Genomic DNA, 26,889 nt, shown 5'->3' with positions numbered 1-26,889 from the left:
ACAAGTTCCATACACGTCTCGTGAAAGCTACTCAGATACTAACCAGGGCACTGGCTAACGTTACAAACCAAAGAAATATCCGTATTACTAGCTCACACAACAGGAAAGAGGAAATATAACTACACATTCAATCTCTTATTTCTAACAGCAAAGCTGCAAACTCCATTGCTTAAAGTAAGATACTTCAGTAAGTGAAACAGTACCATACAGTTCAAGAAACATTTTTTTAAAAAACAAACATTTTAATAGTATAAAAAGTTGTTTACTGGTGTTTCTACTATAAAGCTTTGTTCCACAAATCAAAAGTGATAAAATATTAGATATGTTTACAGTGATAAGAGACTGCAGTGTAGACATTTCAGCTCACATTTTGCTGATCGTTTCAGTACAACACAGACTGTGACTGAACTGTGAATACACGTCTATGACACAGAGCAAACTGCAGACATGAAGTGCGCACCTGAATATGGAAGTTTACCCACTGGCATGGCAACTTACTTTCTTCAGCCCTCCTCTTCCCTCCCAAAAAGTTGTAGGCAAAAACTGTATTCAGAAACTAAGGCATATAACTATTTTGACTGCAGGAAAGCAACTCTTACTGGGGGGGGGGGGTGGGAAATATGCACACAAACACACCAGGGTAAATTCCAAAGTTACATGCCGACTATTTCTCCTTAGATAAAATGACATCTGCAAAAGTGAAAATGTACAAAAAATAAAAACTGTCAAATAAATAAAGAATACGGATGTTAATTAAACACATACATAAAGAAACGGATTGGCATACTGTATGCAGTATACGGTATATTCATAGAATCATGTGGGCTGGACAGCACTTAATAAGGAGTCACATGCTAAAGACATAACTCCTTGTCTCTCTCCTCCAAAAGATCTTATGGTTTCTGGATATCAAGTGCAACCTTTTACACCGATGCACAAATCTTGCATCATATTTCATCTTTGCCACATCTAGGATGCTTTTTTAAAAAAAAAAAAAAAAAAATCCACACAGAAGTCCAAAAAGTTATAATCGTCTGAATCACAATTTTTGCAGCCCTGTCCATGCTACTTGGTCTCTTGGGTTTCCTACCAAATGAGATTTTGGTAATTTTACAGTACGTCAAACTGTAGCTTTCCCCCAACAAAATGGGAGCCAATCACATGGACTCTTCCATACTCTAACTGGCATTTTCTACACTCCTGAACTGTAGGTAGGTGTTACGCTGTAAGTGTGTTACACAAAGGCTGCTGAAACCATTGAAAGTGATGTAACGATAGTTAAGTGTCAAGTACGTCCGCTATAATACAGAATCAGGGTCTAGGTCTATCAAATGCTATATCCACATAACATTTTAAACCATGAAATATTTTATGCATTTTCCATTTTTTTTCTACAAATATTGTCGCAAACTTGCTGTTAATTGTGTCACAAGGTTCGCATTCCTAATTCTCCAAGGATTTTTAATTCAAATGTTTAACAACCATATCTACGCTAGGTACACTTAAAGTAGACATTGAAATTTCAAGTAAAATGAACTGTAGCCACATCTACTGGACTCGATACATGTCCCGACATCTAGATTTACTTTGATAAGTTATACAAATACATAATACATTCTTAAATAATGAAGACCCACAATATTAACTTGTGAACCTTCCCACGTTATAAAACCACTTTTACAGGAATGTTTATCCACCTGTATTACTGTTTTAGTTTGCAGTGTCTCTTGCTTTCCTGTTTCCACAGATTACTGTACCAGTTCTTAGGCTTTGGCTATTGAAATCTCTTATTTGAATGAGGCAACACTGGTTATTAAGGCTGGTTTTTTTTTTTTCTCTTGTGAAGTTTCATTCTTTACCATGACACTGTTTTCCAGAGCAGAATGACTATCTTGTGTCTTCAGGTTCTGTTTTTATGACCTTCCTTTCTATGTTGTTAAAAGCCGAATGAGGAAAATCCTTTAAAATACCAAGGCCTTCTGCATTAAGAAAAGAAAAAGAAAAAAAGATGTTAAAACACTGCTTGGAAACAAATAGATTCTGTTCTTAATTCAAGAGAAAGGTCCGTGAACCATATGGATACTAACAGTTGAAGCAATTTATTCTGCCTCCTCCTACTGGGCTTTAACCCAGCTGGGTTAGAATCACCTCAGCTACACCGCAGTGATGGCGGAGTAATCACCACAGATTTACTTCCATTCTCTCCGGGAGCAGGGCTTAGTGGAGATGCACTCCTCACTTGCATTTTGAAAGGGAACTGGTAAAAATCCCCAACTAGAAATTTCACTGAATTATTTCTGGGATTGGGACAAACTGTAAAAAAGGTGAGCTAAGACTGTGATATACTGAAGAGGAAGATGCAAGAATCCGTCCAGTCTTCAAAACAACTACTTTTGCATCCTGTCTTACAAATAACCCACTGCATCTTCCAAAGTCAGATGGGATTTTATTATCATTCCCTAAAGTTGCGAGAGTCTCAAGAATTCTTGGCTTTATCTCAGTGCGCCAAGTATTAAACTGAAATCACCCATATAGATCTCTCAAAGGGTTCTCTTGCTGTCTTCTATCAAACTTGGAATGAGTTTCTCCCAATGCCAGAGGTACGTGACAAGATTACCAGTGAGCAGAAGTCAGTGAATGGCTAACCCAGTTCAAAAGACACACTGCATGATTTGGTTCAGAGTATGGGAACAGTGTTAGGTCTTTATAATCCAGAACAAAAAGCCTTTTTATAAAAAAGTGATTCCTGTATATAGAGTGAAGCTGTGTTCTAATCAAACTGCATTACAATGACAGCAACTTAAGTATTTAACAGCAGCAGTTTGGGTCAATACTGCTCTCTGAGGACAGACACATGCTACAACCTGCTTATCTGAAGCTAGTTACTGCATCTTCTAAGCTTTTTTCCAAATAGCATTCAATCTAATTCTAGATTAACAAGCACTATTCCACTCCAAGTTTTGTCCAAAGCCTTGATTAAAAGGTTACACACAAAGCATGCCCGGCTGAGTTATGAGCTTCTTCACTCAGAGACCTCATGTATTAGTAAGTGCATCACAGGCTTTTAAGACATGCTGGGTAATTTACAAGGGACAGCACTAACCCGAGGACTGGGACTTTGCCTCACCACTGGGGTAAAGCCGGATCAAATCACCACACAGAGGTTTTCCAACATGCTGCTCTCCATCAAGTGAAATGTGCTGCAACTGTCCTCTTGGCAGATTTGACATTCGGAGATTTAGAGGTCTTTCACCTGGAATTTGTTCACAGTGAAACACTGAGGCATTAAAAGCAAAGCAATATTAAAAAAAGGCAGAGACTTAAAGACATACTATAATTCTATCAGCGAAAGTATATCCTAAACTCCAGCGGATCAGGGAAGATTTCTAGCAAAACAAGGCTTATGTAAATATGCTATTCCACAGGCACTGATGGGAAGGCACACTCAGCCATACAAAAAAAACCCCAAAACAACAACTCTTTCTGCTCAAAAAAATCCTTTGAGATCTTAAAAATTCCCGTTCCCACTGCACAATCCCTTTGAGAGCCTAAAAATTCTCACTCCCACTGCACAGTGGATAAAGGGTATAAAGAAAACTTGCACTTTCAAGAAGAGCTGGATCCACACGAATTATTCTTCCTGTACACTTGTGTACCACGTTGCTTGACCAATATACACAAATGAAAACCTATGCTTACTTATATTGATTCCCTTAGTTTCTCCCTCTACTGCTTCTCTTCCCCTCCCTTAAACAAACTAGTTCTTAAAAAAACAAATACAAGAACTTCCAGTTGTATTTCTTGTGCTTATAACATTTTGTTTCATTTCACAACGGTAAAAAAAGAAATCCAAACAGAAAGTGCTCAAACAAAACAAACACTCCTAAAATTAATTCAAGCTAAGGAATAGTCAGTTGGTAAATCAAAGAGATAACCACAAAACTGTAAGCTTTTTGAAGAATAACAAGCTACTAAGAACATCATTAGAATCTGCTTAGAACTCAGCAATTTACATAGCCAGCTCCTCTGGTTCTGTTCCTAGACTACACAAACAGGTAAACAAAAGGGGTACCAGCTACATTGTATCTGCTTTACTTTCAATTTCCACAAAGCAAGAACACAGATGAAATGCAAGATTCTGCTCTGTTTTCTGTACTTAGGATAAAGCCTGAACCAAGTTCTGCCCTCGATAACAGTAGTGCACCCTACCTTCTGCCCTCCCCACGTTATCCATAGGGAAAGCAGTCTGCCTGTACACATTAGAGTAACAGAGCAGAATCTGACTGTACATCTGATTGCATTATTTAGACTGTAAGCACCTCAGGGCAGAGATCTTGTCTTGTCCATTCAGTGCTCTGTTGGTGCTATACCAGATAAATAACACCACTGACAAAGGTTGCATAATATCAAGTGCAGTTGCTGGCAGCAATGCCATGCCTGGAAGCTACCGTACCTTGTCCATCAGCATTATCTAATGACATGCCGTTGGGGCTGTGCTCCTCTGAGTTTTGTCTGTAACACCCTGTGGAAAGACGTCTCTCTAATGCAGCCTGGTTGCAAAGAAACTCCATCTGTTTTGCCATCACCTTTTCCGACTACAAATAAAGCAAAAAGAAATTTCTCTCTATATACATATATATAGCGAGTCAAAACACAGGGAAAAAAACAATATCAGATGATAAGACTAACAGCCTAGATATAGGTTTTTGTTGACTCATATGTACAGATGTGTGCTTTACAGTTTCTTCAAAAGTACCAAGCAAACAAAATATTTTTGCACCCATAAAGATTTTCATACTGTACATCTGAGTCACTTAAGAATACTTAAAATGCAAGCTGCTGTAGTTCATCCACCCAGAAATGCAACGTTAAATTCTGTTCTTTGAAAACACACAAAAATCACTTTCTGCACTTTAGGACTGTAGGTTACGTGAAGAGAATAAGCAAGAAAAGCAAAAAAAGTCTTAATTATCCAGTTCGCTCTGTTCAAATATATGCCTTCACAAAGTATTCCAAGAGCAATGGCAACATCTGCTAAAAACTTATGCCAAGATTTCACCAGACATCTTGGAATCTTTATTTTAGGAAACAGCACTACACAAGCTTAAAAATCTGCCATTCCGAAAGTGTAGGATGACAGTATGTTTGTGGGGGATAAAGGTGTGAAATGTCTGTCTAGAAGAAGAACAAGACCTATACACCTCTAGAGAGTGAAATTAAACAATGCAGTGCAACGTGGGAGGAAATGGCGTCTCAATGTTTGTCATTGACTTTAATGCCAAGAGAATTCTAACTTTCAATATAATCTTGTTCTTGAAAATGTAAATAAGCATCTTGCAAAAATAAAAAGAAAATCACAAGTCAAGAAAGTTGATTTAGAAGAGCCACGATGAACATAAGAACAGAAAGCGTACAAACTTAACATCTACGATTGAAAGGAAAACATTCACTTCTCTTGCAGGTAATGCCATAATTGTTTCAACTAATAGAGAGGCCTATTAATTGCAGAGCACTTAACTTTTATTGGGAGATGGCAAAAGCCCTGACTTCCTACAAAAAGTCTGCTTACTCAGTATAGTTCAACAATTCACAAACCCAATGACAGCATAACAGACCAGCAAAATCTGAGCTTCTCCAGCACAGCGATGACCCTGACAGCAGGGTAATGACGCAACTGGTATTTCCTTACTCTGGCTTAGAGCTCATCAGGTTCTGCAGAAGAACGCTGACACCTCAAGCTTGGCCTTGGGAGGTAAGTAAAAAGAAACTACTTTCAAATAGTTTACTTTCAAGCGTGCTTTAACTTTGCTATTCTGTCACTGCTGTTACAACTTTTGAACTGTAAAATAATTTTTAAAAAGAATAAACCACTTCTCACTCATGCCATCTTTGTTGTTTAATTGGGATAAACCCAGAATTTTAGACTTCAACGATGCTTCTCATCACCACAGAAAATACACTGAAGCTTAAAATAAATGTCTAGTCCATTGTTAGGTAGTAGTGACCAATGAAAACTTTAAAGCGTATACAAGATGAAAATAAGCTTGCAAAAATCAAGTTCACTTAATCATTATGTGACATCAGAACATGCAGCATAATTGCTTTTTGATGTACCACAATGAACGGATTTCTATGACTGTACGCTACTTTGCAATAGAAGAAGGTAAAAGACAGGGTAACACATCTAGTCTCAGTAAACAGGAGTGTAACTCCTAAATGTAATCTTACGTGAAAATTCGGTGATTACATTTGCCCAAATCAGCTATACAAAATAAATTTGTTGCAACTTAGCATGAAATCCCTCCTTGGCAACAACTGGCAGTAGGAGATGCGTATTTTGCCTCAAGGCTGGAATACACTACAGAAAAGACAAAGAAAGAATCGGAAACCTGTCTTCATTTATAAAAAAGCTTTCTGGATACTTGAAAACCCGGCACTTCTACCAGGCTAGATGTTATTTAGAAAGGCAATTTATTGTCTCAGACCCAGAGGTTCACTATTTCCTAAATATATTGGCCTTTCTTCTTACAAGAAATGTGAGAACTGAAGACTCCAAGATCGCCTACTCTATTCCTCTAGACTCAGTAACTTGAACTTTCTATTTATAGCTAATAATGCAAGTAACACAGCACATACTGTACCAGTAGTACCCTACTTGCTCCCAACAGGCAATCACCTATTTTCAAGCCTACTACACTAGATAGACCTTACCTCCTTGGAACTAACAAGGGCAAAGCTGTAGCACTGTCTCAGAACAGTGTCACAAGGTAAACCCAAATTAAGAGTGATGCAATCACAGCTAAGCAAGGTAGCCTTTGAAAATTGACAGTAATTACTTTAGTCATCAAAACAATACATCAAAATCAACGTACAGAGACATGGCCTGTATTATTCAGTGTAGTGTAGCTGGTTTACCTGGGAATTAAGAGCTGTTGAGTCTTCACTCTTTCCTTTAGCCAAAGCAAGAGGCATTTTGTCTTGCTGATAGAGCGTCTGGACTGTGTCCTGGAAATCAGGATAACCATCCTATACGAAGAAACCAAACACCAAGAGGGACATATTACTGATTTTTCTTCACCCTCTCTGTATACTCAAAAGTAAAAACAAACAACACATTCCTGAACTTCTGTGAAAATTCTAGACTGCAATTTACATGTTCATGCTACCCACTTCATTTAAGTTTGTGCCTATAACACACATAGCCCCTCTACAACAACTGCTATGTATCTAAAATGGCACACACAGATAATCATATCTCATCTCTCACAGTTTCAGGTGAATCCAGACTACTGTTGTCACTGACATTAAACTAGTTTACGTTCAGCCTTGCCAGGCAAATTTAGGCCCATGATTTCTGTCACTCATTACATACAGCAGCTTTGGAGATTCTTAAGAAATCAAGTTTAGATGTAGTCGAGAAACTGAGCAGCTGGATATACTAACCTTGAGAAAGTGAGCAAAGCCTCCTGAAATTCAACATATTTCACACAGAACCTATACTAGTATCACAAAATGAAATATCACCATTTTCAAAGTAGGGCAGCAGAGACTTTGTATACTATAGGAAATCATGATTCAATAATTCTTTCAGTCTCAAACGCTTATGACATGCAAATCTCTTTTGCAGCTTGCATATGTACCAATAAAGCAAATAAAGTTCCTGTGAAAGCCTGCCAGACTCCCATTAAAATAAATTAATCATCGAAGCAAAGGTTCAAGATGAGAAATTTATCCTGCTTGGCATTATGAGGAAAGCTCATGTAAAATAGAGGAACATCCAGAAATGTTTACAAAAGCACAGTATAGGTGACTCTTAAATATGTGAGAGGAAACTAGAGATCTTCAGGCAGACCCAAACCCGAAAACAATGACATCTGTCACCGAGGATCCGCAGACCCAAGTATCAAAAGTACATCAAATTAGGTCTATTTTCCTTGTGGATTCTAGAGGCACATGCATGTAAATAATAACATTTTTGACAATGGCTGGACAAACGGCTTACAGCCCAAGAACAAGAAAAGCAATCTTTCAGGAAAAACCACAGGGGAAGGACTGCAAGGTCCATGCCACTGGCAGGTTGCCCGCTGGCCCACAGAGCGGTGGCCAGACCCATGCCAGGTGGCCAGGCCCTCGGTGCAATGTTATGCCAATAAAGCTATTCCTTATGCGCAGGGAAAAAAAAACAACCCACTATCTGTCTGAACGCTGCATATTGCTTTTATCCACCCAACATACTCCCTCAGGGAAAAAATAAACATGATAGGTATGCAAAATTTCATAACCAGGTAAATCGCCACAAAACCTCATCCTCTAGAAACAAAGGCTTTGCAGTACATTTCCATACACTGACCATTTTATAGTCAGACCTGAATTTGTTTGGGAGAGGAGAACGATTATGTGTAGGAAGATGAAAAACTGAATACACAAAACCCCATCACTCAGGATCCTATTTTTGCAACAAAACAGGTAACACAGCTCTTAATAACGTATCTGTGATCACTTGCCAACACAAAACCAACGGCTGTTTCCTAAAAGTGGGGCGGGCTGCCCATCGCTGTGACTGTCACCCGTCAGTCATGCAGACAACTCTCGGATGACGATGCAGATCTGGATCACCTTCCCGGAGCCCTTCCCCACTGCCGGCTGTTCTGCTCTCCTCCCTGCTGCCCCGTGGGTAAGGGCTGAGGAGGAGCAGGCTGGGCCAGGCACGACCTGCTCTGCACCAGGTTTGCCTGCAGGTTTCTTTTCCCTCTGCGGTCAGGAGGGCCCGGGCATGCAGTGCAGCATTTCTGTTTTGCCATGCTGCTGCTCAGTTGTTTTTCAAGCGGCTTTGTGCAGCAGATGTTCTCAGTCCCACATGTGCTTTTTCGCTCCCTCTAATGACATTTTTCCTATGCAAACAGTAGCTTCTACTGCTTTTGCTGTTTTTGTGAAAAACACAAATCCCACACTTCGACTGGTTTTCTTTTCAACCTTCTCAGCAATGGTGGAGGTGGGCCTTTTCTCTCCTCTCCTCTCCCTCCACCCATATGCACCAAGGGAAGACAAGACGCTTCCTCGCAGCCTCCGCTCAGGTCTTCCTGCCCATGCCCCCCAACTCCCACTGAGCTTTGTGAAATTAGCTTTCGCAAGCTCTCCCCACCCCTTTCAGCTGAACGGAGACAGTGACACACTGAACAATTCCTTTATACCACAGACAGCAAGAATATTTTTAAACCTCTCTTTCTCTGCTCTCTTGGCTGTTTGCGCTGACTCTAAAAGGGAACCTCGTCAACCCCAATGCAAAGCAGCAGCGATGAGTAGCCTCTCCCTCCGCGACTTCTGCGTGATATACCTGTGACTTGTTTTGCTTTCTAAGCTGGTGCCACAACAGCTCGTCGCTTTGAGTGGCGCTGGTACTGAGTCACAGAAGATGACAAAATAAGGGGAGCCCCCGCCCCGCAACACCTATGCGGGAATAATCCTTGTTCTGCAGGAGGATGCACCGTTTCCATCCTGATTCGCCTGGCCTGCTCTTTGTCCAGAGCAGATTTAGGAACTACAACCCCTTTTTTATCGTCTGCTTCCAAATCCCAACTCACTCCATTCCCTTTTTCACTCCCTCCACACCTTTAGTCTGTCATTTGCCTGGAATTTTTTCCCCTTCTCCTTTCTACACTTCACTCCCACAGCTCGCCCACCCACTCTACGAATAAGAGGGGGAGAGCTCACAGGGGAAGAGAAAGGCTTTTACAGGTAATTTGATGTAATTCACAGCATATTGTTTCTTTGTAATGCTCGTGTGAGGTTCATATTCACAAAGAGGATAAATTGACAATGGTGGCTGTACCCCGGCAGTGTGCAGCTTGCACACACAGCTCTGCTCAAGGGTGACCTTCAGAGTCTCTCTGGAGCTTTTTTTTAAGTGTTGTTATATTTCAGGAAATTAACTTACCTATTTTTTTTTTTTAAGTAATCTTTTACACTATGCAAACAGGGTATGAAGGCTTTACAAATTCAAGCACTAGTATTTTAGACCACGCTTTGCAGAGATAATAATGACTAATGGGTAAAGGAATGGTGAATCAAACCAGAATGGTGCCTTAAAACAGAAAGGCAAAATGACCTTTACTAAAAAAAAAAAGAAAAAGAGCTAGTTACAACAACAACCAAAAAAAGGCACCCATGTTCAGAATAAGGAATTCTTAATCAGCAGGAAAAATCTGCAGCATTTGCTACCATTTTCCTTTTTACTTTCGCCTTTCTAAAAACAAACACCCCCCCTAAATCCCCAAACATCCTACTAAAAAGGACCTTCTTTCTTTTTTTTTTTTTTCAAATGCAAGCCCCAAGAACCCAAAAAAACTACATGTAAAAGTGATCTACTGTGTAATACTGCATCTTTTTTTTTATTTCTTTGAAGAAAAGTCCATGATTTACAGTGTACCTCAGAACTATAATGCACTGATGTAATGGTTTACTCCTTAGAAGACTCCCGATTTTGTACGGAAAAAGACATCTATGCTGATAACATCACTGGTCATTTCATAATTAATAATACTATGCTATCAAATGAAAGATTATTCCCTTTAGTTTAACTTTCAGTTTCTTATTTTGGGAAAAAAAATTATTCTGAAATAGTTATTTGTACAGTTAGGACATGAAATTTTCACAAGCATTTTAAAATATGACTGGTAGATTTAGATAAGAAGAAAACCAAGCAAGCATCCTTTCTCACAACTACTGAGCTAAAGAGTGTCTAGAGAAAGCAGGCCTTCCAGACTCTTAAGACTTTACCATGCAGAAAATAAGAGCACACACATCCCCTAAGGCTGTCCAAATTTCCTGCTCTCCAAAAAAACCCAAAGTTTCAGCCTGTGTTTTTTAGGATTTTAATTTTACTTTTCTTTCAATCACGATCCTGTGGGGAAAAAAGCACCTCCCTTGCAGCATGTCATTTTTGATACTTGCTCATCATCAATTACTACTGAATGAAGAAAAAACTTCCTAATGCTGAAATCTAATAGTCAGTGAAATACTATTTCAAGCAGAGGAACAGCAGCTCCCCACCAGCTCTTATAAATTAAGACTAGACTGGACAAAAGAGGGGAGACTCAAGTAATCATCCTGCAACGTGCTGGTCAAGGCAGGTAATGGTGAAGGTAGATAAAAATCATTTAATGCAGCTTTTCCCTGCTCTTTTTTGTGGGTCAAAGAACAAGCATAGGTCAAAGCAAATCCTAACACATGTAAATGACATTACCGACTTATCAAAGCTACCAGTAAATCCTCAATGCACGTGTATATTTTGTATTATGTAAACTCAAACTACAACTGTACACAGACTGATGGAACAATAAATAAAAAATATTAACTTCTCTATATGTGTTCATAATTGCCTTTTCAAAACTAACCGCTCTCACCAGGGTTTGCCTCCCAGGAAAAGCCCTTGTACAGGTGACAAAGCACCACACTACTGAAAAAATGAAAGCCTTGCATTCGGTGCATCATTTATCACAGACTGAGTTACATATGAGAAACGCATTCCACAATATGTTGAAACTTTCCTCTACAGTTAAACAATATATCACATATCTGTGCCACACAGAAATCTAGCTAAGGCCTAGCTTACATTCTAATGCACATTTAACCTATGCTTTTTGGAGTAGACAGTACAATAACCCCCCCCCCCAACACTAAGGATGAATTAGATACTGTTTCACTGTTATATGGGTAATTTGTTTGAAAAAATACATTAAAAAAGAAGATCTGCTATTCTTATGAGGTATATAGGTATACATAATCTTAAAAAAAAAAAAATTGAAAAATTTTAAGTGACTTTTTGAAAGGCCTCAAATTTACTTTCCAGCAGTGGTAACTGGGGGGGGGGGGGGGGGGGGGGGGGGAGGTAAACTACATGTATGTTGCTCCTGCACTCCTAAAAATAAACTCACAGCATCCCCCTAAGCAACTTCTTGTGCAGGTATATACATTAGCCATGTATACATGTGCTTTTTACACAAAAACAATTACAAAAAACTGTAAATTAATATCTACAGGCACAACCATTTGTGTTGACATATACAGCTGTTGAGGGATATTAGTTGTTTAACAGAAATAAGTAGGTTTTAATTAGAATAAATTACTTAGGGATATAATAGAGTGTATTTGTGCTGTTTGCTTAGCTTTACTTAGCATGAGTGGCTAGATTTGCTGACGCCTTTAGGCTGCGATAGAGGTATTTTTCTCAGTAATTTTCCTAGTAGTTTTCCTAACAGCTAGTACAGTGCTGTGTTTAGTCTTTTAGTATGGGAAAGTATTTTCATATCACACTAGTGTCTCGGTAGTGTTTTTCCAAGTCTGGGACTCATCAGTTCTCCATGTTCCACCAGCAAAGGCAGGTGCACAAGGAGTGCAAACCAGAAGATAAGGAGGCTACAACCTTCAGGGAAAACTGCGGAAACTGGAAGTCAACAAGATAAGAGCCTGTCTGCCTGGAGACAGAAGAATCATCCAATTAGATGTTAGAAGACCCCAGACCAAAAATCACCACTGGACTAAAGGACGCATGGACAGCATGTGAGCAGTGGGCATATGGGACCCTTGGGTGTAATTGCCCCGGGATTTCTTTGTTCTGGGTCCCTCCCTTTGGAAGCACCCAGTCCGGGCTGATCCTGCTGCTGCACTTTTCAATTAAATTATTTTATAAAATCCGACACCTGAGACTCTGCTGCAGGAAACCTAGGGTCGAGCCTGAAGAAGGAGGAAATGTGCCTACGAGTAAGTGTGCGTGTGTGCGACACCATCAATGGTGTGTGAATGCTTGGGCAGCAGCTACTCCTTTAACACAGCTTTTAGTTAGCTTTTGACTTTTCAGTAGGAACAGTTTTATAATTTATAGCGTAGTCAGAGATGGCTAGTATTCCGACATCAGTCCTTACCCAGAGCTCTGCATCATGGACATGATCAAAAGCTGACTCAAGCAAATTAAGAAAAACCCACCTCACACTGACTTAAAAGCAGGAGGCCCTACGGGAAGACATTTCCTATAGCGCTTGAGCTTATTCCACCACAGGAAGTCAGTCAGTTCCATTCCTCCCCCTCCTACTCATTCAGAGTGCAAAACACAGAGTAACTTTACCATAAAGCAAATCCTACTCTTTACCCCTGCTCCTACAGGTTTCTCCATCAAGCATTTACATTTGCAGAGATGGTGATGTTCTCCCCCTCTCTCTCTCACACCCATCAACTGTCTGTCAAATGTTTTCCTGACAAATTTCCTTAAGACAGATCCCTTCAAAACAAAAGTGAATTTTTGCACACATAGGTCAAAATACAGGAGTCACAATACCGTACCTCTATCTTGATCCTCTTTGGCGACAGCTCATCCCGTTCTCCACATTTAGATCTGGAAGAGAAGATACGTACACCATCAGTAAACAGAGCATTATCCCTCACCATCAGAAATAATCATGAAAAACAGAGTCAAGAAAAAAAATAATCAGGCAAGAACAAGCGAGATGTACAGAAAAAGCCTCTGATTCACTTGGACTTGGCAGTTTAAGTGTCACTCAAGTACCTTGTGTTGATTTCAAAAGTGCCAAGAGACTCATGCGCTCTTCTTCCGAACAGAAAGGAGAGCTACCTGAGCACAGAGAATTACAGAAATGCCTTTGGCATTGCTCCCCCAGAATGGCTGTATGTTTATATTAACCACTATGGAAGAAAGGGGAGCCAAGGAAAACCATAAAAAGCTCCAAGTAGAGTAGGAAAAAGTATTTTGAGAGGATATTGCACTGTACATAAGGGAGCTAACATTTAAAAACAATATATAGAAAATATCAAAACTTTCAATCGTATTTATTAATTCTAAAGTTTTAATCCTATTTAAAAGCTGATAAGCCTTTGTTCCTTTTTTCATCAGGGCAGTTCATTTAACAGAACAGTAACAACTGAAATCAGGACTCAGCTTCAGTTCTTTTAGAGCAAGTTTGTAAGCCACTCCCTACGACCTTATCTCTTCTGTTCCCTGGAAGCTAACAAGCCAAATCTGTATATGGAGAAAAATAATTGATACATTAAGCAGCTTTGGCTACTCTGCCTATTGCCATTAACCTTGAAATACACAAATGCCTCAAACACTCGAAATGCCAGCCTCTCAGATGCCTCTCAGTACACACTGTCATCCCAAAATCTGGGAAACTAGAGAGCAAGTAAAAAGGTAATTCAAGACAGCTACATCTTAGCAGTTTAAAAGCTTTATGACTTAAATAGCATTTTCCCACCCTCCTCAGAAGAGCACTTTGCTAGCTAAAGAGCAGGAAGAAAGTGTCTCTAGTGCGTCAAAAGAAATGCTATCAGACTGATTAGTTCCCTGGAAGTAAAGGTCCTTTGAGTTAATTAAAACCTTACTTGGTGGTCCTGTAAGTATACTTGTACGTAACTTCTCGAGAGATTTGCCGAGCTAGTGCGAAGAGTTCATCTCTCCTGGTCAACAACGCGTTATCTTTTACACACAGCTGAGCGGCTGCTTCATTAACTGTTAGCTGGAAATTAAACACAAAAACAGGGATTCATGATTTAGCATACTTTCACCCATTGTGCTTGTAAAAGTACCTGTTCTTCTGAAATAATAAAAAATTTCAATGGCAAGTAAAATTACCTATAATCGTATACTAAACCCTGGATGGTTTCTTCAATTTATTTGTACCCTTACCAAGCCAGGTAAGCCTCTGGGAAGAGAAAAGATATAAATGTAGTTGGTGCATTTAATGTCCTTTAAAGTAAAACATTATTGTAAGGCACTCTGAATGTGCGCTGCTTGTGCCTCATCCCAGCATTAATTAAATCTCAGTATAAAACAGTAGCTCAGAACGTTCACAGTGTTTGGCTCCCAAAGCCTGGTATAGAGGGAATACTATTTTTATAAACGCAATATGCCCAGGACTTGGGGGGGAAAAAAAAAAAGAAAAGAAAAAGAAAAAAAAAAAAAGCCCTGACAGTGTGGGTACAGATGGCTTTCCCTGGTGAATACAGCATAAATTCTGTAGAAGGTGATGGTTTAAGAAATGATTAAACTTTTTTTAGCTGTGTTTCTCACCCTCATGTTTGTGAAGACTATCTTCAGACATGAATCAAATGTAACTTGTTTCAAGGATGTTTTCCTGAGCCTGCCGGGACACATTCCTAGTGCCTCTGCTGCTGGCAATAGTTTCACAGAGAGGGGGGGGAAAAAAAAGCGCCTTAAGTTAAGGCTCAAAACGGTTTCGCAATGCTCTTCAGAAGCCTATAGGAAGTGGTGATACTGCCGTGACTTACACCAGCCTAGCAATAGTGCTGTCCGAAAAGCCTACGATCAACAGCACAGACAGCAAAGTTATTAACACAAGGGGAAACACCGAACCCAAGATGTTGGAGATTCCCTGCTCCTTCCACAGTAAGCAGGGGCTGAAGAGACTTTTCCACTTCTTCCTCAGCTGAAGAACAGCCAGCACTTGTAATGAGGCACAACAGCAAGAGGCCAACAGAATACTACAGGTGGTTTTTTCCAAAGCGCCCACAACTCTTCCACTCTTTATTTCTGGAAATTAAGCTGCTTTGAATGGGCTTGGCTTCTCACAAACGAGCACAGCCTAAGCTTTGCTGCTAACGTCAACAATATGTTCTGCGTGTCTCAGGCTAGTGAATATTACAAAGCAGCTCGGTTTTCCACAGCACAGTCCGCATATTCATGCTGGACTGAGATGTGCCATCCCCGAGCCCTGACCTGGCAGCTCAACGAACGGCCGCAGTTCAGCACGCAGGGCGATGTGGCTGAGGATGGGCAGGACCGCACACGTGTGACATCAGACACCAAAACCACTGCTCGTACAAGAAGCACTTTTCATGGAAGCTGACGGAAGGTGAAGCTGCGGACAGACTGGCAGGTCTGCAGTTAAATGGCGTCTCTTGGGAGCAGGCTAAGAAACTTGCTCCTTTACTCCGCTGTTTACCACACTGCAGAACGTTACTTGTGAATTATATCACAGAGGCCAGTAACTCGCCCAAAACGCTGCACGCTCCATCCCCAAAGGATGGAAGCTGTCATAAGACACGAACACACAACCATGTTGTCCTTTGTCGCAGTACTTGACGTCATCCACATTAGAAAAAAAAAATAATAATTGCCTAATGTGACACCTGCTCTCCAGGGAGGTTGAAAAACCATGTATCAGAAGAGCTGAGATTCTCTCAGCAGCCTGTGCCCATGCAGTATTTCTAGTAAAACCTCACACAGAACTGCTGTTCCTAATATTTCATAAGCATTTTTTCCTGTGTTTAGCATAAAAGGCTTTGATCCAAGTAGGGCATTTCCTGCGATACCTGAATGCTAATCAGAGCGTAAACATGTCTTTAACAGGCAAACTAGGTATGCTGCCTGATCCTTTAGTCTCTGTACAGACACACACACAAAAAAAAAAATCTCTGAGATGTACAAGGTTGGGAAGTTTAGGTATAATCTGTGAAACATCTCTAGGTTATTATGTGCCTACAATACAACGTACTAAAATAACAAACTGTTACCCCTTAGTCAGGAACAGTTGTTCTACAATGTCTATCTTTTCAGAAAAAACACGGGGCGGGGGGGGAAGGATACAAAAATAAAAGATTAATACAACACTGGTGAAAAGAATTACCATTCAAAGCAGGCATTAATTTCTGGAACAGTGATAGCTATTACTTTGCAGAGGATGAATAACATGGCTAATGCTTACAAAATAATTTGAGATGTTTTTTATCCCTCAATAAAGTATTGAAAGGTTGCAAAGAGCTGAAGACTGAAAATGCTTTGGGTAGTTGGAGGCAAATGCTGTTTATCCTAATATATGAGAAAAGCCAAATGTTTGTTTGTTTGTTTTTCTTGGTTTCTTTTTTCAAGTCACATCCAGACTTACTGAAGTGCATCATGGCTTCCTGCCTTTTCAGGAGGCATAATACTGCAGATAGAAAGTATTGCATGCCTAAAAATAAAGATTTTGTTTGCTGAAAGCCTTAATGATCGACATAACCGTACAGGCTCCACGGAGAGGGATGGGTATATTCCCATCTGATGGGGTTCATAGATTCCCCCACTAAAAACCACGTAATTAAATACCAAGCCCTACTGTTTTGGTGAGTCAGCAAAAGAAAAGGAAGACAAGCTCGACAAAAATTTTTACTTGCATTTCTTATTCCTGTTTCTCACACTAGTAAACAGGGTTGGGTGTTTGGGGTTTTTTTTTTGTTTTTATAGGTACCTAGAAAAGCACCGAAATACTAACATGCAAATTACAAATCTGACTCAAGCACGCATGGGTCACTGAGTTTGAGGGCATGCCTTGTACTCATCCCTCCTCCAGTCCAACTTTATGTTTAAAGTGCTCTCCGCGCTTGAAAAGCTGTGCAATACCAAGACAATGGGATGGATTAAGGACAGATTTATTAGTTCTGGGACGTCTTTGAAAGATTCTGCATCAGATTTTATGCTAGCTGAGTGCCTCACACAGATAATCCTACCGATAGCACACACACTTCCACAGCAGCTCAGTGTCTGCAGCTCCCACTGGCCTCTAACGGCTGCTCAAGCCCTGAGACGCTCCAGTGTTCATACTGAAACAGAGAATATTCTCACTAATTCACCACTAATAATTCCATCGAGTTTGAGTTTAATTTGCATGCAACTCCACTTTGCTCGAGGAGTCAGAGATACCCTGATCTTTACATTAAGCTAACCACTACTTAAGCTTTTTAAATTCATAGTGAAGTTTATTCAGCTGTTCATTGCCAGCTGCAAGGAGAAACCTTGAACTGCAAGGCAGAATGACAGCCTTGGAATGTATTAACACGTGCAGAAACAGTCTCTGGACAAGCAGAAACTTACCTCCCTGGTTGTTTAAGGCCCTTTCTTCTGAGCAGCAAATCGTTTAAGCCATCAAAACCAAAAATCCACTAAAGTTGAGTTTACAAAAGGCAAACTCTGGTTTAGTAGATTATAAAACAAAAAAATGGTCTCATTGCTACTATTTGTATATTTTCTGCTTTAAAATGGAAATTGAGAGAAAACTGTTCAAGACAAAACTTTGTGAAATCCGGCCTCTTTAAGCAAACAGTAAACCAATTATGAGCAAATTCTTCTTGCTTGCATGTGTGCAGTTCCCATCAAGTTCAGCGAGGCCCCACATGCGTAAGTGAGGCATAAGTCAACCACATACTCCTTTGATCTTGTGCCCTTAGTCATAATAGCGATAGAAATATTTCCTAAAGCCAAACCATGCTCTCATTCCATTTTTAAACATGGTTTTACAATGATGTAGTAAAGATCTGTAGTGCAGTACTAAAAAAAATTAACAAGGCAGAGCAGTCATCCTTTCTTCCAGTTCTTTGCTACCCTGCTCCTTCAAACTACTACCCCACTATCCACTCCCTCCGGCCTCGCAGAGCCGCTCCTGAGCCTGACACAAAAACTGCCCCCGGCACCCACCTCCCATTACGCTGCTGGATGCCAGGAAATTATCCTACAAGAAGTCTACCCAGACTTCAGAGTATTTTCTGCAGCTGCTATGCCAGAGAGAGACTGCGAAAGCGCACAGGCTGCCCCCATTGTACACCTTGACTGCCTCCATCCTCAGGTGGGGAGAACCCCCTTTCTCCAAATCCTGACTCTGCAGCAACGTACACAGGGCATCTACACAACTAATCCTTTCAAATCCCGCCTCCAACTCATAAGCAACTTGTTCTGCTACGGGAGAGACTTCCACAAGGTCAGGGAGGTAAGACGAGATCTGTTCTTGCACAGTGGAGGAATTCATAGATTATAGGTGTTCAACATAAAGCCACAAAGTGCGTAAGTGAAAGCTGCACAACTAAAACCGTGTGGTAGAAATGTGGCTGACTACTGACAAGTTCCCTTGGAAGCGTCTCCCCAGCCTGTAGTAAAAGCCCTAGTCAAGTCACTGCTGGCGATGTGCAGTTGCCTTCTAAATGTAAATATATAAACAAAAACGTAAAGAAATACGCCTTGTTTCCTTCTGCCCTTCTACTCAGAAGCATAAAGAGAACCTAGCCTTACACTATGGATCACACACCTACAAAACTTCTTCTTGAAGCAAAAAAAGGCTAAAGCCAGTACAGTTTTTTTGGCACTCCTGTAACATAAACATTGCCTTTCCTTTTGGGAGCTAAGCTTTATATGCCAAATTTTAAATCCAACTGAAGTTTTGCAATCACTGTTAACTGTGAAAATGCTGATGTGGCATTCCTATCAACAGCGTTTTGGCACTGTTTTGAATTAATGTTTGTTCTCCTCTTGTACTGTACTTCGGCACTAGGGAACTATTCCCCACACAGACACACCTATTGCATTACAACACATGCAGCGTGAGCCTCAAGAATGCCAGAAGAGAAGTGAAGGAGGCCCGCATGGGCTTTTAAGGACAAGAGGGAACAGATGCTATGCAGGTATTAAAGGACAAACCTTCAAATTACAGCCACCCATCAATACTGGAGATGGTCCTTTCCCTTCCTCCTCACATAGTCTACACTTCACTTGATGAGCTTAGGACAACTGTGCCCAAAAAAACCCCACAGGTTGTATAATTAAGCTTCATCCCAATTCAAACACAAAAAAAATCCCACCCCACTGGGCTCAGGGACCTCATCAGCAGAATCCTTTTAACCTCAAGGGCACAAGCTACAGAGCAGGGTCTCAAGGTGAGGGAAGACAGCAGAGCGTCGTAACCAGACGCAAGCGATTTTAGTTACTAATCTTCCAAATAACCAGTCTACTCTCAAAGCCGCCAGGGAATATCAAGACAGGACTGCTTTGAAAATGTGCCGAATGCCTAGAATCCCAAGGGCCATGCTCAGTGCAACAGTGGTTTGATATTTCAGTGCCAAACCGTTTAAACCCCCCGTCTGACAGGCCGCACCAATGACCCGAGCAGTCTGATGACACCAAGCTGAAGTCATCAGTGCACACACACACACCCAGGACAGCGTACTTCTGCACCCAAGACTTCTGTCCCAGCGCAGGACTGCCTAGGGCTCCTGCAGGACACACAACTCCCGTCACCCAGTGAGAAGTGCCCGTACAGAAAGCATACCCTGTGAACAGCATGTCGTAAAAAGTGTAGGAATAGGGGAGGAAGCCCACTGTCGCTCAAGGGATTTTACCTCGTGGAGGGTGAGATGCTTGCCATCCTTTCTTTTCGAGTCAAATCTGCCATATATTGCACTGTACTTCCTGATCTCCTCCTCTTTGTGAGGGTCCTCGTCGCTCATTTCAAAGATGTGACCAATCATCTTTGCCAGTTTCTTATTTGTTTTCAGTAACTCCTTGACTTCATTGGAGTCACTTTTGGGCAGGGAGGGAACCATACGTTCGACGCATTCAGCAACTGACAGAGCAGCGGCAGCATCCAGGGTCTCACTGTTTTCCTTTGGTGAAGCTGGAGAGCCAAGGTCAGCTGGGGAAAGACTGTGCTCGCTCTCTGTGGTGTGGTGTCCTTGCCAGAGTCTCGGTTCACTGCCGCTCTGCAGCGATAAGTTCCCCACCACATCGGATTTGCTTGTGCCCACGCTCTGCACGCACGTCGTGGCAGCGCATTTTGGAATCTTCAGGTGAGGCTCTCTGGTGCTGCTGTTCCTTTCGTAACTGCTGCAGGATATTCCCAGCCACGCAGGAGATCCTTCCGGCAGCTTATATATTGGAATGCTGCTGACCGGTAAGGAGGTGAGAGGCTGGTTAAAAAGACCAGGGTTTGTGACCCAGTCCCTCAAAGCCTTCTGCAGCCTTCGGACATGAAGCGGCTTGCTAGCCATGCCTACCAGAGCCATTATCTCCAAAAACTCCTCTTCGCCCGCTTCACAAAGCTGCTGGACATCATCGCCACCCTGCTGAATGAAGGCATCGAAGTAGAATAAGAGATTTGCTTTTTGTAGTATTCGATACAGCTGCAATTCCCCAAGGGTTCTGGGTAGAGCTGACGCCATCACGGATGACAGAACCTGCGAACAGTAAAAACAGAGAGAAGGTGAGCACCAGAACGCCGCTGCCCAGATGCATTCCCCCCACTGCCCATCCTTCCATAAGACTGTCAACTCAGAGGACAGGATTTCCTTCTCTCAATATAAGAACACGTATGGAAGTGAAAAAAGGGGCGATAGCTCTATTTTTTGACTAGTTAGCTTAATGGAAACATTTGTGAAAAAACAAATCAGCAGATAGTTGCAAAATGCACCTACAAAAAAGATGATTCAAACATGAAGCCAGCTTGTTTTCAGCATTCCCACTTCATGTTTGTTCCCAAGAATGTCATTCAATATTGCTCACTGCTTCTACTTGACTCTCTTTTATATCTTCAGATCAAAATGATCGCAAAACACTCCGAAGAACTACTGACTACTTGATACCCTGAAGAAAAAAAAAAAAAAGCTCATCAGTATAGATTCTTCTTAATTCTCAAATCATTTCCCCCCATAGCAGTGTGGAGGACTCTAAGAGGAAAGCAAGAAGAAAGGAGCACATCACAGAACCTGAGGATTAATGAAGCTGGATCAGTAAAAGGGTGTTTCAGAACCAAGTATTTCTAGTTTTCCCCATTTCACATAAAAGAAGATTTAATGCCTCTGCTGATCTTAATTATGGCAACATCTGCAGACAAAGCAAAAATACCAATGGATTCCAACACGTCTAGTGTTAAAACGTTATTTTGAATTCACCTGCTCGTTGTGTTTGCAAACGGGCCTGCATGTCATTGATACTTATGAAATACCATTCAGCAATACAGCAACTGCGCTCTAAGGGCTCCCAACAGACAAACTGCAGCAGTATTTGACCCTCACGGCTGCAAAAAAATCATCTGCACAAGTTTCAACTTCATAAAACCCATTATCCACAGTTATCCCGCAAATAATAAACTCTTCAGAGAATTCTAAGATCTCACACAGACCCCTCTTCACTCTACGATGGCTTTCACAACTACAAGCGGATAATTTCCGGTATTACTGTATTAAGCTAAACCACCAATCAATAAGGTCTAAAGCATTTAATTTATAGTTGGTTGGGAAAGTAACAGGAGTAAAACATGGAGCTAGTCTGCTAACAGTACTCTGGCTCTACTATCACACTGCACTTTAAAACACACACAGTAGTAACCTAAAAATCAGCACTTAAGGAACAATTTGCACACACTGCAGGGAAACTGTTTTAATAATGTGCAACCTCCCTCCCCCCAAAACTCCGATGCAAGAATATATTGTATGCTTAGGGGCACTGGGAGACCGGTAATCAAAAGTAAAACTAAGGCAGAAATTATTTTTACAATATCCACTTTTGCATATTGTTTTTTTACAATAGGCAGGTTTTTTTGAGCAACTCAAAATAAATGTACACATGTAACAAACGGAACTCAGCTTCTACTCAGGAGGCATCTGAAAGATCAAGCTTTTGCTACAGAACTTTGCTTAAACTCTACTAGAGAAAAATAAAATTAAGGAGGCCAACAGAAACTTTACAAAAACGTACGTGGCAGCAACAGGATACCTACAAACAATCTCTTCAGGAAGAAGAGCCCTGGAAAAAAAAAATAATAAAAAAATAATACGATAACGAAAACCAAAACCACCAGCTGCATGTATCATTCTTTGCACGCTGGTATTTGTGAAACAGAACGGACAGCAATAGCCGCTCAGATCTGAGCGGCCTCCCCAAGGAGCTGCTGGTGAGCTCAAGGGCTAACAGACCCCACACTTCGGAACTCAGGGCGAAAGTGGAAACACTTAAGAGCTACGTATTTTAGAAATACAGTTTAGCTTTCAAAAACAACAGTCAATTGCAGAAAAAACAATCGAGTACTGTCTATACTCAAAGATGTGAGCAGCAACAAGGAAAATGAGGATAATCACTTAAGATAATCCTTTAAACGGTACATAATTCAGTATTTTAAAAATTGTCATTACGTCACAGAAGTTCTTAGAAAAATCCTCCCATTCCATACAAACTTTGACAAGACAAACAAAACAAACATCTTACGGTTTAGTGGCATTTCAGTACACTGCTCCTACCCTCCCATTTCAAATGATGTTGACTTTCTACCATCAATACTATAAATTATATAACTGTTACAAGAATACCCGTTTGCTCTGAAAGTCATCCATCTTAGCACAAAATCTACATAAATCTACATAAATGGACTTTGTGCAGAGAGTTAAACTGAATCTTGCGAGGACAGTGGCTGAAATTACACGCAGCCCAGCAGCTCCAGGCAAGGCATGGAGCTCATTTTTCCAGCCCACAGGCTGGAAGAGCAGCAACAGTCCACGAGCTGCCTTTACCTAGAGGCTTCTAATCAACAGATCTCCTCATGACAGATAAAACTGGATTAATATGTACTATGGAGGCGTCAGTAGTGAGTCCACAGTTCAGGCTGCGTTGCGATTTGCATTTAAAGCAAGACTGAAATCCCTTTGTTTTGTGCTTTAAAGACCAATCCTGTTTTCCAAATTTAGTACAGTAACTCCTGAGAGGGCCATGCAAATTTTCCACTTAAGATCGCTACCAATTTCTGCAGAGAAGACATTTTCAAACATTCCTCCTTTTGACCTCTTTTCTCCTCTCATTAAACTGAGTTCCTCCTCAACGACATCCCAAGTATTTCTAAACTTTTACCAGGGAGAAGTTCCCTCCCCTTTGCAAGACAACCTCACCATGCTCCAGCTACGCTGCTTTTCCAGACACTACCAGTCCGCTCCACTGGTTCGGCTCAGCTCACAGCCTACAAAGCCAGGGAAGCAGGTAACCTAGTCGACCTGGAGGAGAACACGAGGCTTAGGAAGAGGACAAGCAGCAAATATGGTTTGCTGAGAAAGCAGCGCAGCAGTGCCCGAATCAGAAGAGACCGTTAACCCAAAGGACACACGGCATCGGTGTTGCTGCCTGGCTCTGCCCACCTACCCGGCCACGGCAAAGCCTTAGCACGCCCACTCGCGTCTCAGCACCACACATCTTTCAGGTGACCTTTAAACTGTATCGAAGAGACCTAAAGTATTGCTTTCCCCCACTGTTGTTGTTCTTTCTTAGTGCAGGAGGGACCGTGCTTTTGGGACAAAGGGTGAGCATGAGAAGGGGTTACACAACGAGAAGACATGGGGCAAGCTCACAGCCAGGAGACTGGCGTATGCTCCTCACCGGGGAGAGCACCTCGGGCAAGACCCTGGGGCACCGCCTGTGTTCCCCCTCTTCCGCAGCCCGCTCGGTAAGTCTTAGGCTTTCTAATCTGCATTCCCAAACAAACCCGGCTCAGGGTAACAGCCTGGTAACATCCTCAGGCAAACCCTAAGAAGCTAAACAGAACAATCTGCTGCCTTAGGAGCGAGCAAGCAGATCTTCTAAGGTATGGCCAACTGCAAACCCTTTCACAGCAAAAGGCGGGAAGGGGAAGCTGGCATGGGAAGGTCTGCAGGAATACATGAACGTGGCGATGGCGGTTGAGCTGCTACTTCTCCCCCTTCTTTGCTCATCGTCCGTACCAGTAAGCAGTGTGGGAACACACAGGGAAGAGTAGCTGTCTTCCACACTTTTCACATACAGAACAAACAAAGAAGGTAGGAAATTCCCCGTAACAGAAAAAGCTGTTTAAAATATATGCCAGGTTGCATACTGTTATAGCCACAGAAGAACCAGGAAATCACAAGTTAGATTTTTGCTTAGGCTTTGCAACCCACAACCATGCATTCTCATTTTCCACATTACCTCATTCACATCCACTGCCTATCTATCACCCCAGGCACCATGCCCTCCTCTCCAAAGGCTAGATGTCACCTGAACTCTGACCACAAACATAACTCCTAGGAAAAAGGAAAACAACAACCACAGAGACACCACACAGCATCACTAAATATTTGTAAACAATCAGTGCAGGAATCACAACCTATTCCTGCAACCGGCTCCCGCTATCAAGACAACCGGCGGCGGCAGCAGCCCAGCACAACATCTTTAACCCCGGGAAAACACCCGTTTCTTCCCATCGTGCCTGGTCCGAGTTCAAAGCCGCACATTCCCCGGAGGTGGCAGGAAGATACGCGGCAGCAGCAAGCAGGTGGTCGATGTGGGTGAAGTACCGGGAGAAGGAAAACTCGGGAGTTGTGGGATGTCAGCACAGGGCAGGGACTCTGCTAGCAATTTTCCTGCTTTTTAAGGTTGCGCTAGAAGTAAAGAGCAATTGAGCAACCCTAACCGATTTTTAGAGATTTTCATTTCAGGTGAATTATATCTGAGCTGTCACCAATTAAATTAGGAATACGCACAAGGAGAAAGTGCGAAACATCACATTCCTGTATTTTAGGCAAAAGTGATTATTTCATAATATATCTTGATCACTTTGGGCGTTTTGAAAAGTCTCTGAAGACAAACCGGATTTGGATGTGAGAGCTGGCTGCTTTGCATATTCATTACATTTCTGCAGCGTTTCCAAAGGACTTTTAGCAGGAGAAGAAAATTACATGTAGCTGCAGAAGCGAGACTTAGCGAATTAAATAGTCTTGTCTAGCTCTGAGATGTGCCAAAACACAACCTATTAAGTGACTTTCACATTCAAATACAGATGCGTACCTCGCCGCTACTAATAAGAAACTTGAAACGTGCAAAAAAATACCGCGTAAGGATAAATAAATAGGGGAGGGGAAAAAAAAAAAAAAAAAAAGCCCGAATACTCCACGGTTCCCCCCCCGCTCGGTGCCGGCGTCCCACCCGAGCCCGGCCCGGGGAGCGTTACCTACCGCCCCGGCATGCCAGCCGGGACCCGGCCGCCGGCCCCGGGCAGGCCTCGGCAAGGAGCCGACGCGCAGGAAAGGACAGGCGGGCAGGCGGCCCCGCCGTCCCGACACCAAGTTCGCAGCCGCCGAGCGCGCTGACAGGAACAGCCCCGGGCCGGGGCCCGGCACCCCTCGGCAGGCGGTAACCGCCCGCGGGAAGCCTCCCCGGGGGCCGACTTCTCCGTGAAGGCTGCACCGAGGGGCGCGGGTGCCCGGGCGGCGGACAGGCGGGGCGGTCTCCCCCTCGGTCCGGTCCGGTGCGGCCCGGCCGGCGGCGCCCGGAGCCACCGGGCCCGGACAACCCGTCACGTCCCACCAACGGCCGCGGGCGGAGGGAGGGGGTGAACTGAACCACTGTGCGGGGGACGGCGGGGGGAGAGGCCGCGGAGGGGCACGGCATCGCACTGCCTGGGGAAGGAGGGAGGGAGGGAGGCAGGCCGGTACCACAGCGCCGCCCCCCCCCCGGTACCCCGCGCACAGCCGGCAGCCCGCTGCCGGGGCACCGCCCCCACCCGTCCCGTCCCGGCTCATCCGTCCCGCCCCACCGCCCCCGCCCCGCCGCCCCCCCGCGGCAGCAGACACGGCAGGGACGTTTCTGTACTTTCCGCCCACTCCCCGTCGTCCCCCCCCCCCCGCTCCGGATTGCTCCGGGAATCACCCACGCACGACCCGCCCGCTCCTTCCGGCCGTCCTCCGCTGGGCCGGGGCCGGGGCCGGGACCGGGACCGGGCTGCCCCAGCTCCCCGGCCCCGCGCCCCCCCGCCCCCGGCCGTCCCGCACGTACTCTGCAGTAGGCTGCCGCCGCCGGCTGCCCGGGGCTTCCCTCGATGCCGTCCCGGCGCCGCAGACTCAGCCCCGCCGAAGTTCCTGCCAGCGCCCCCCCCGCCTGCGCGCCGCCGGCCCAGGCTCCTCCTTTCCCATCGACGGGGCGGGTGGGCGAGCCGGTCCCCGCCACCGCCTCGCTGCCGCCGGGGGGGCCGCGCGGCCGCCCCGCGCAGCTCGCCTCGTCGCGGCCGCGCCTGCCGTGCGCAGAGGCCGAGCGGGCGGGCGGCGGGAGGGAGCGGCCTGCGGCGCCCCCGC

The 26,889-nt window shown here is 43.2% G+C and overlaps 1 protein-coding gene across 10 annotated transcripts; it reads right to left on the bottom strand.

Moving 5' to 3' along the window:
* Positions 1–989: 989 nt before the first annotated feature.
* Positions 990–26,889, bottom strand: NAB1 (NGFI-A binding protein 1). Of its 10 annotated transcripts, none has more exons than XM_075756191.1 (9): positions 26,594–26,889; positions 21,241–21,409; positions 20,170–21,003; positions 14,392–14,525; positions 13,336–13,387; positions 6,916–7,026; positions 4,454–4,595; positions 3,128–3,253; positions 990–1,979 (listed from the first exon to the last, which is right to left on the bottom strand). In XM_075756191.1, the coding sequence occupies exons 3-9, from the start codon at positions 20,986–20,988 to the stop codon at positions 1,888–1,890; spliced, it is 1,476 nt and encodes a 491-aa protein (XP_075612306.1). In that variant the 5' UTR covers positions 20,989–21,003; positions 21,241–21,409; positions 26,594–26,889; the 3' UTR covers positions 990–1,887. The 10 variants fall into 10 exon arrangements, with proteins under 10 accessions (XP_075612306.1, XP_075612302.1, XP_075612299.1 ...); XM_075756187.1 differs by having other exon boundaries at positions 3,104–3,253; positions 21,237–21,409; positions 26,594–26,886; XM_075756184.1 differs by having other exon boundaries at positions 3,104–3,253; positions 26,594–26,886.

This window comes from Balearica regulorum, chromosome 6 (genome assembly GCF_011004875.1).
Source record: "Balearica regulorum gibbericeps isolate bBalReg1 chromosome 6, bBalReg1.pri, whole genome shotgun sequence".
Lineage (NCBI taxonomy): Eukaryota > Metazoa > Chordata > Aves > Gruiformes > Gruidae > Balearica > Balearica regulorum.
This window is presented reverse-complemented; position numbering and strand designations above follow the sequence as displayed.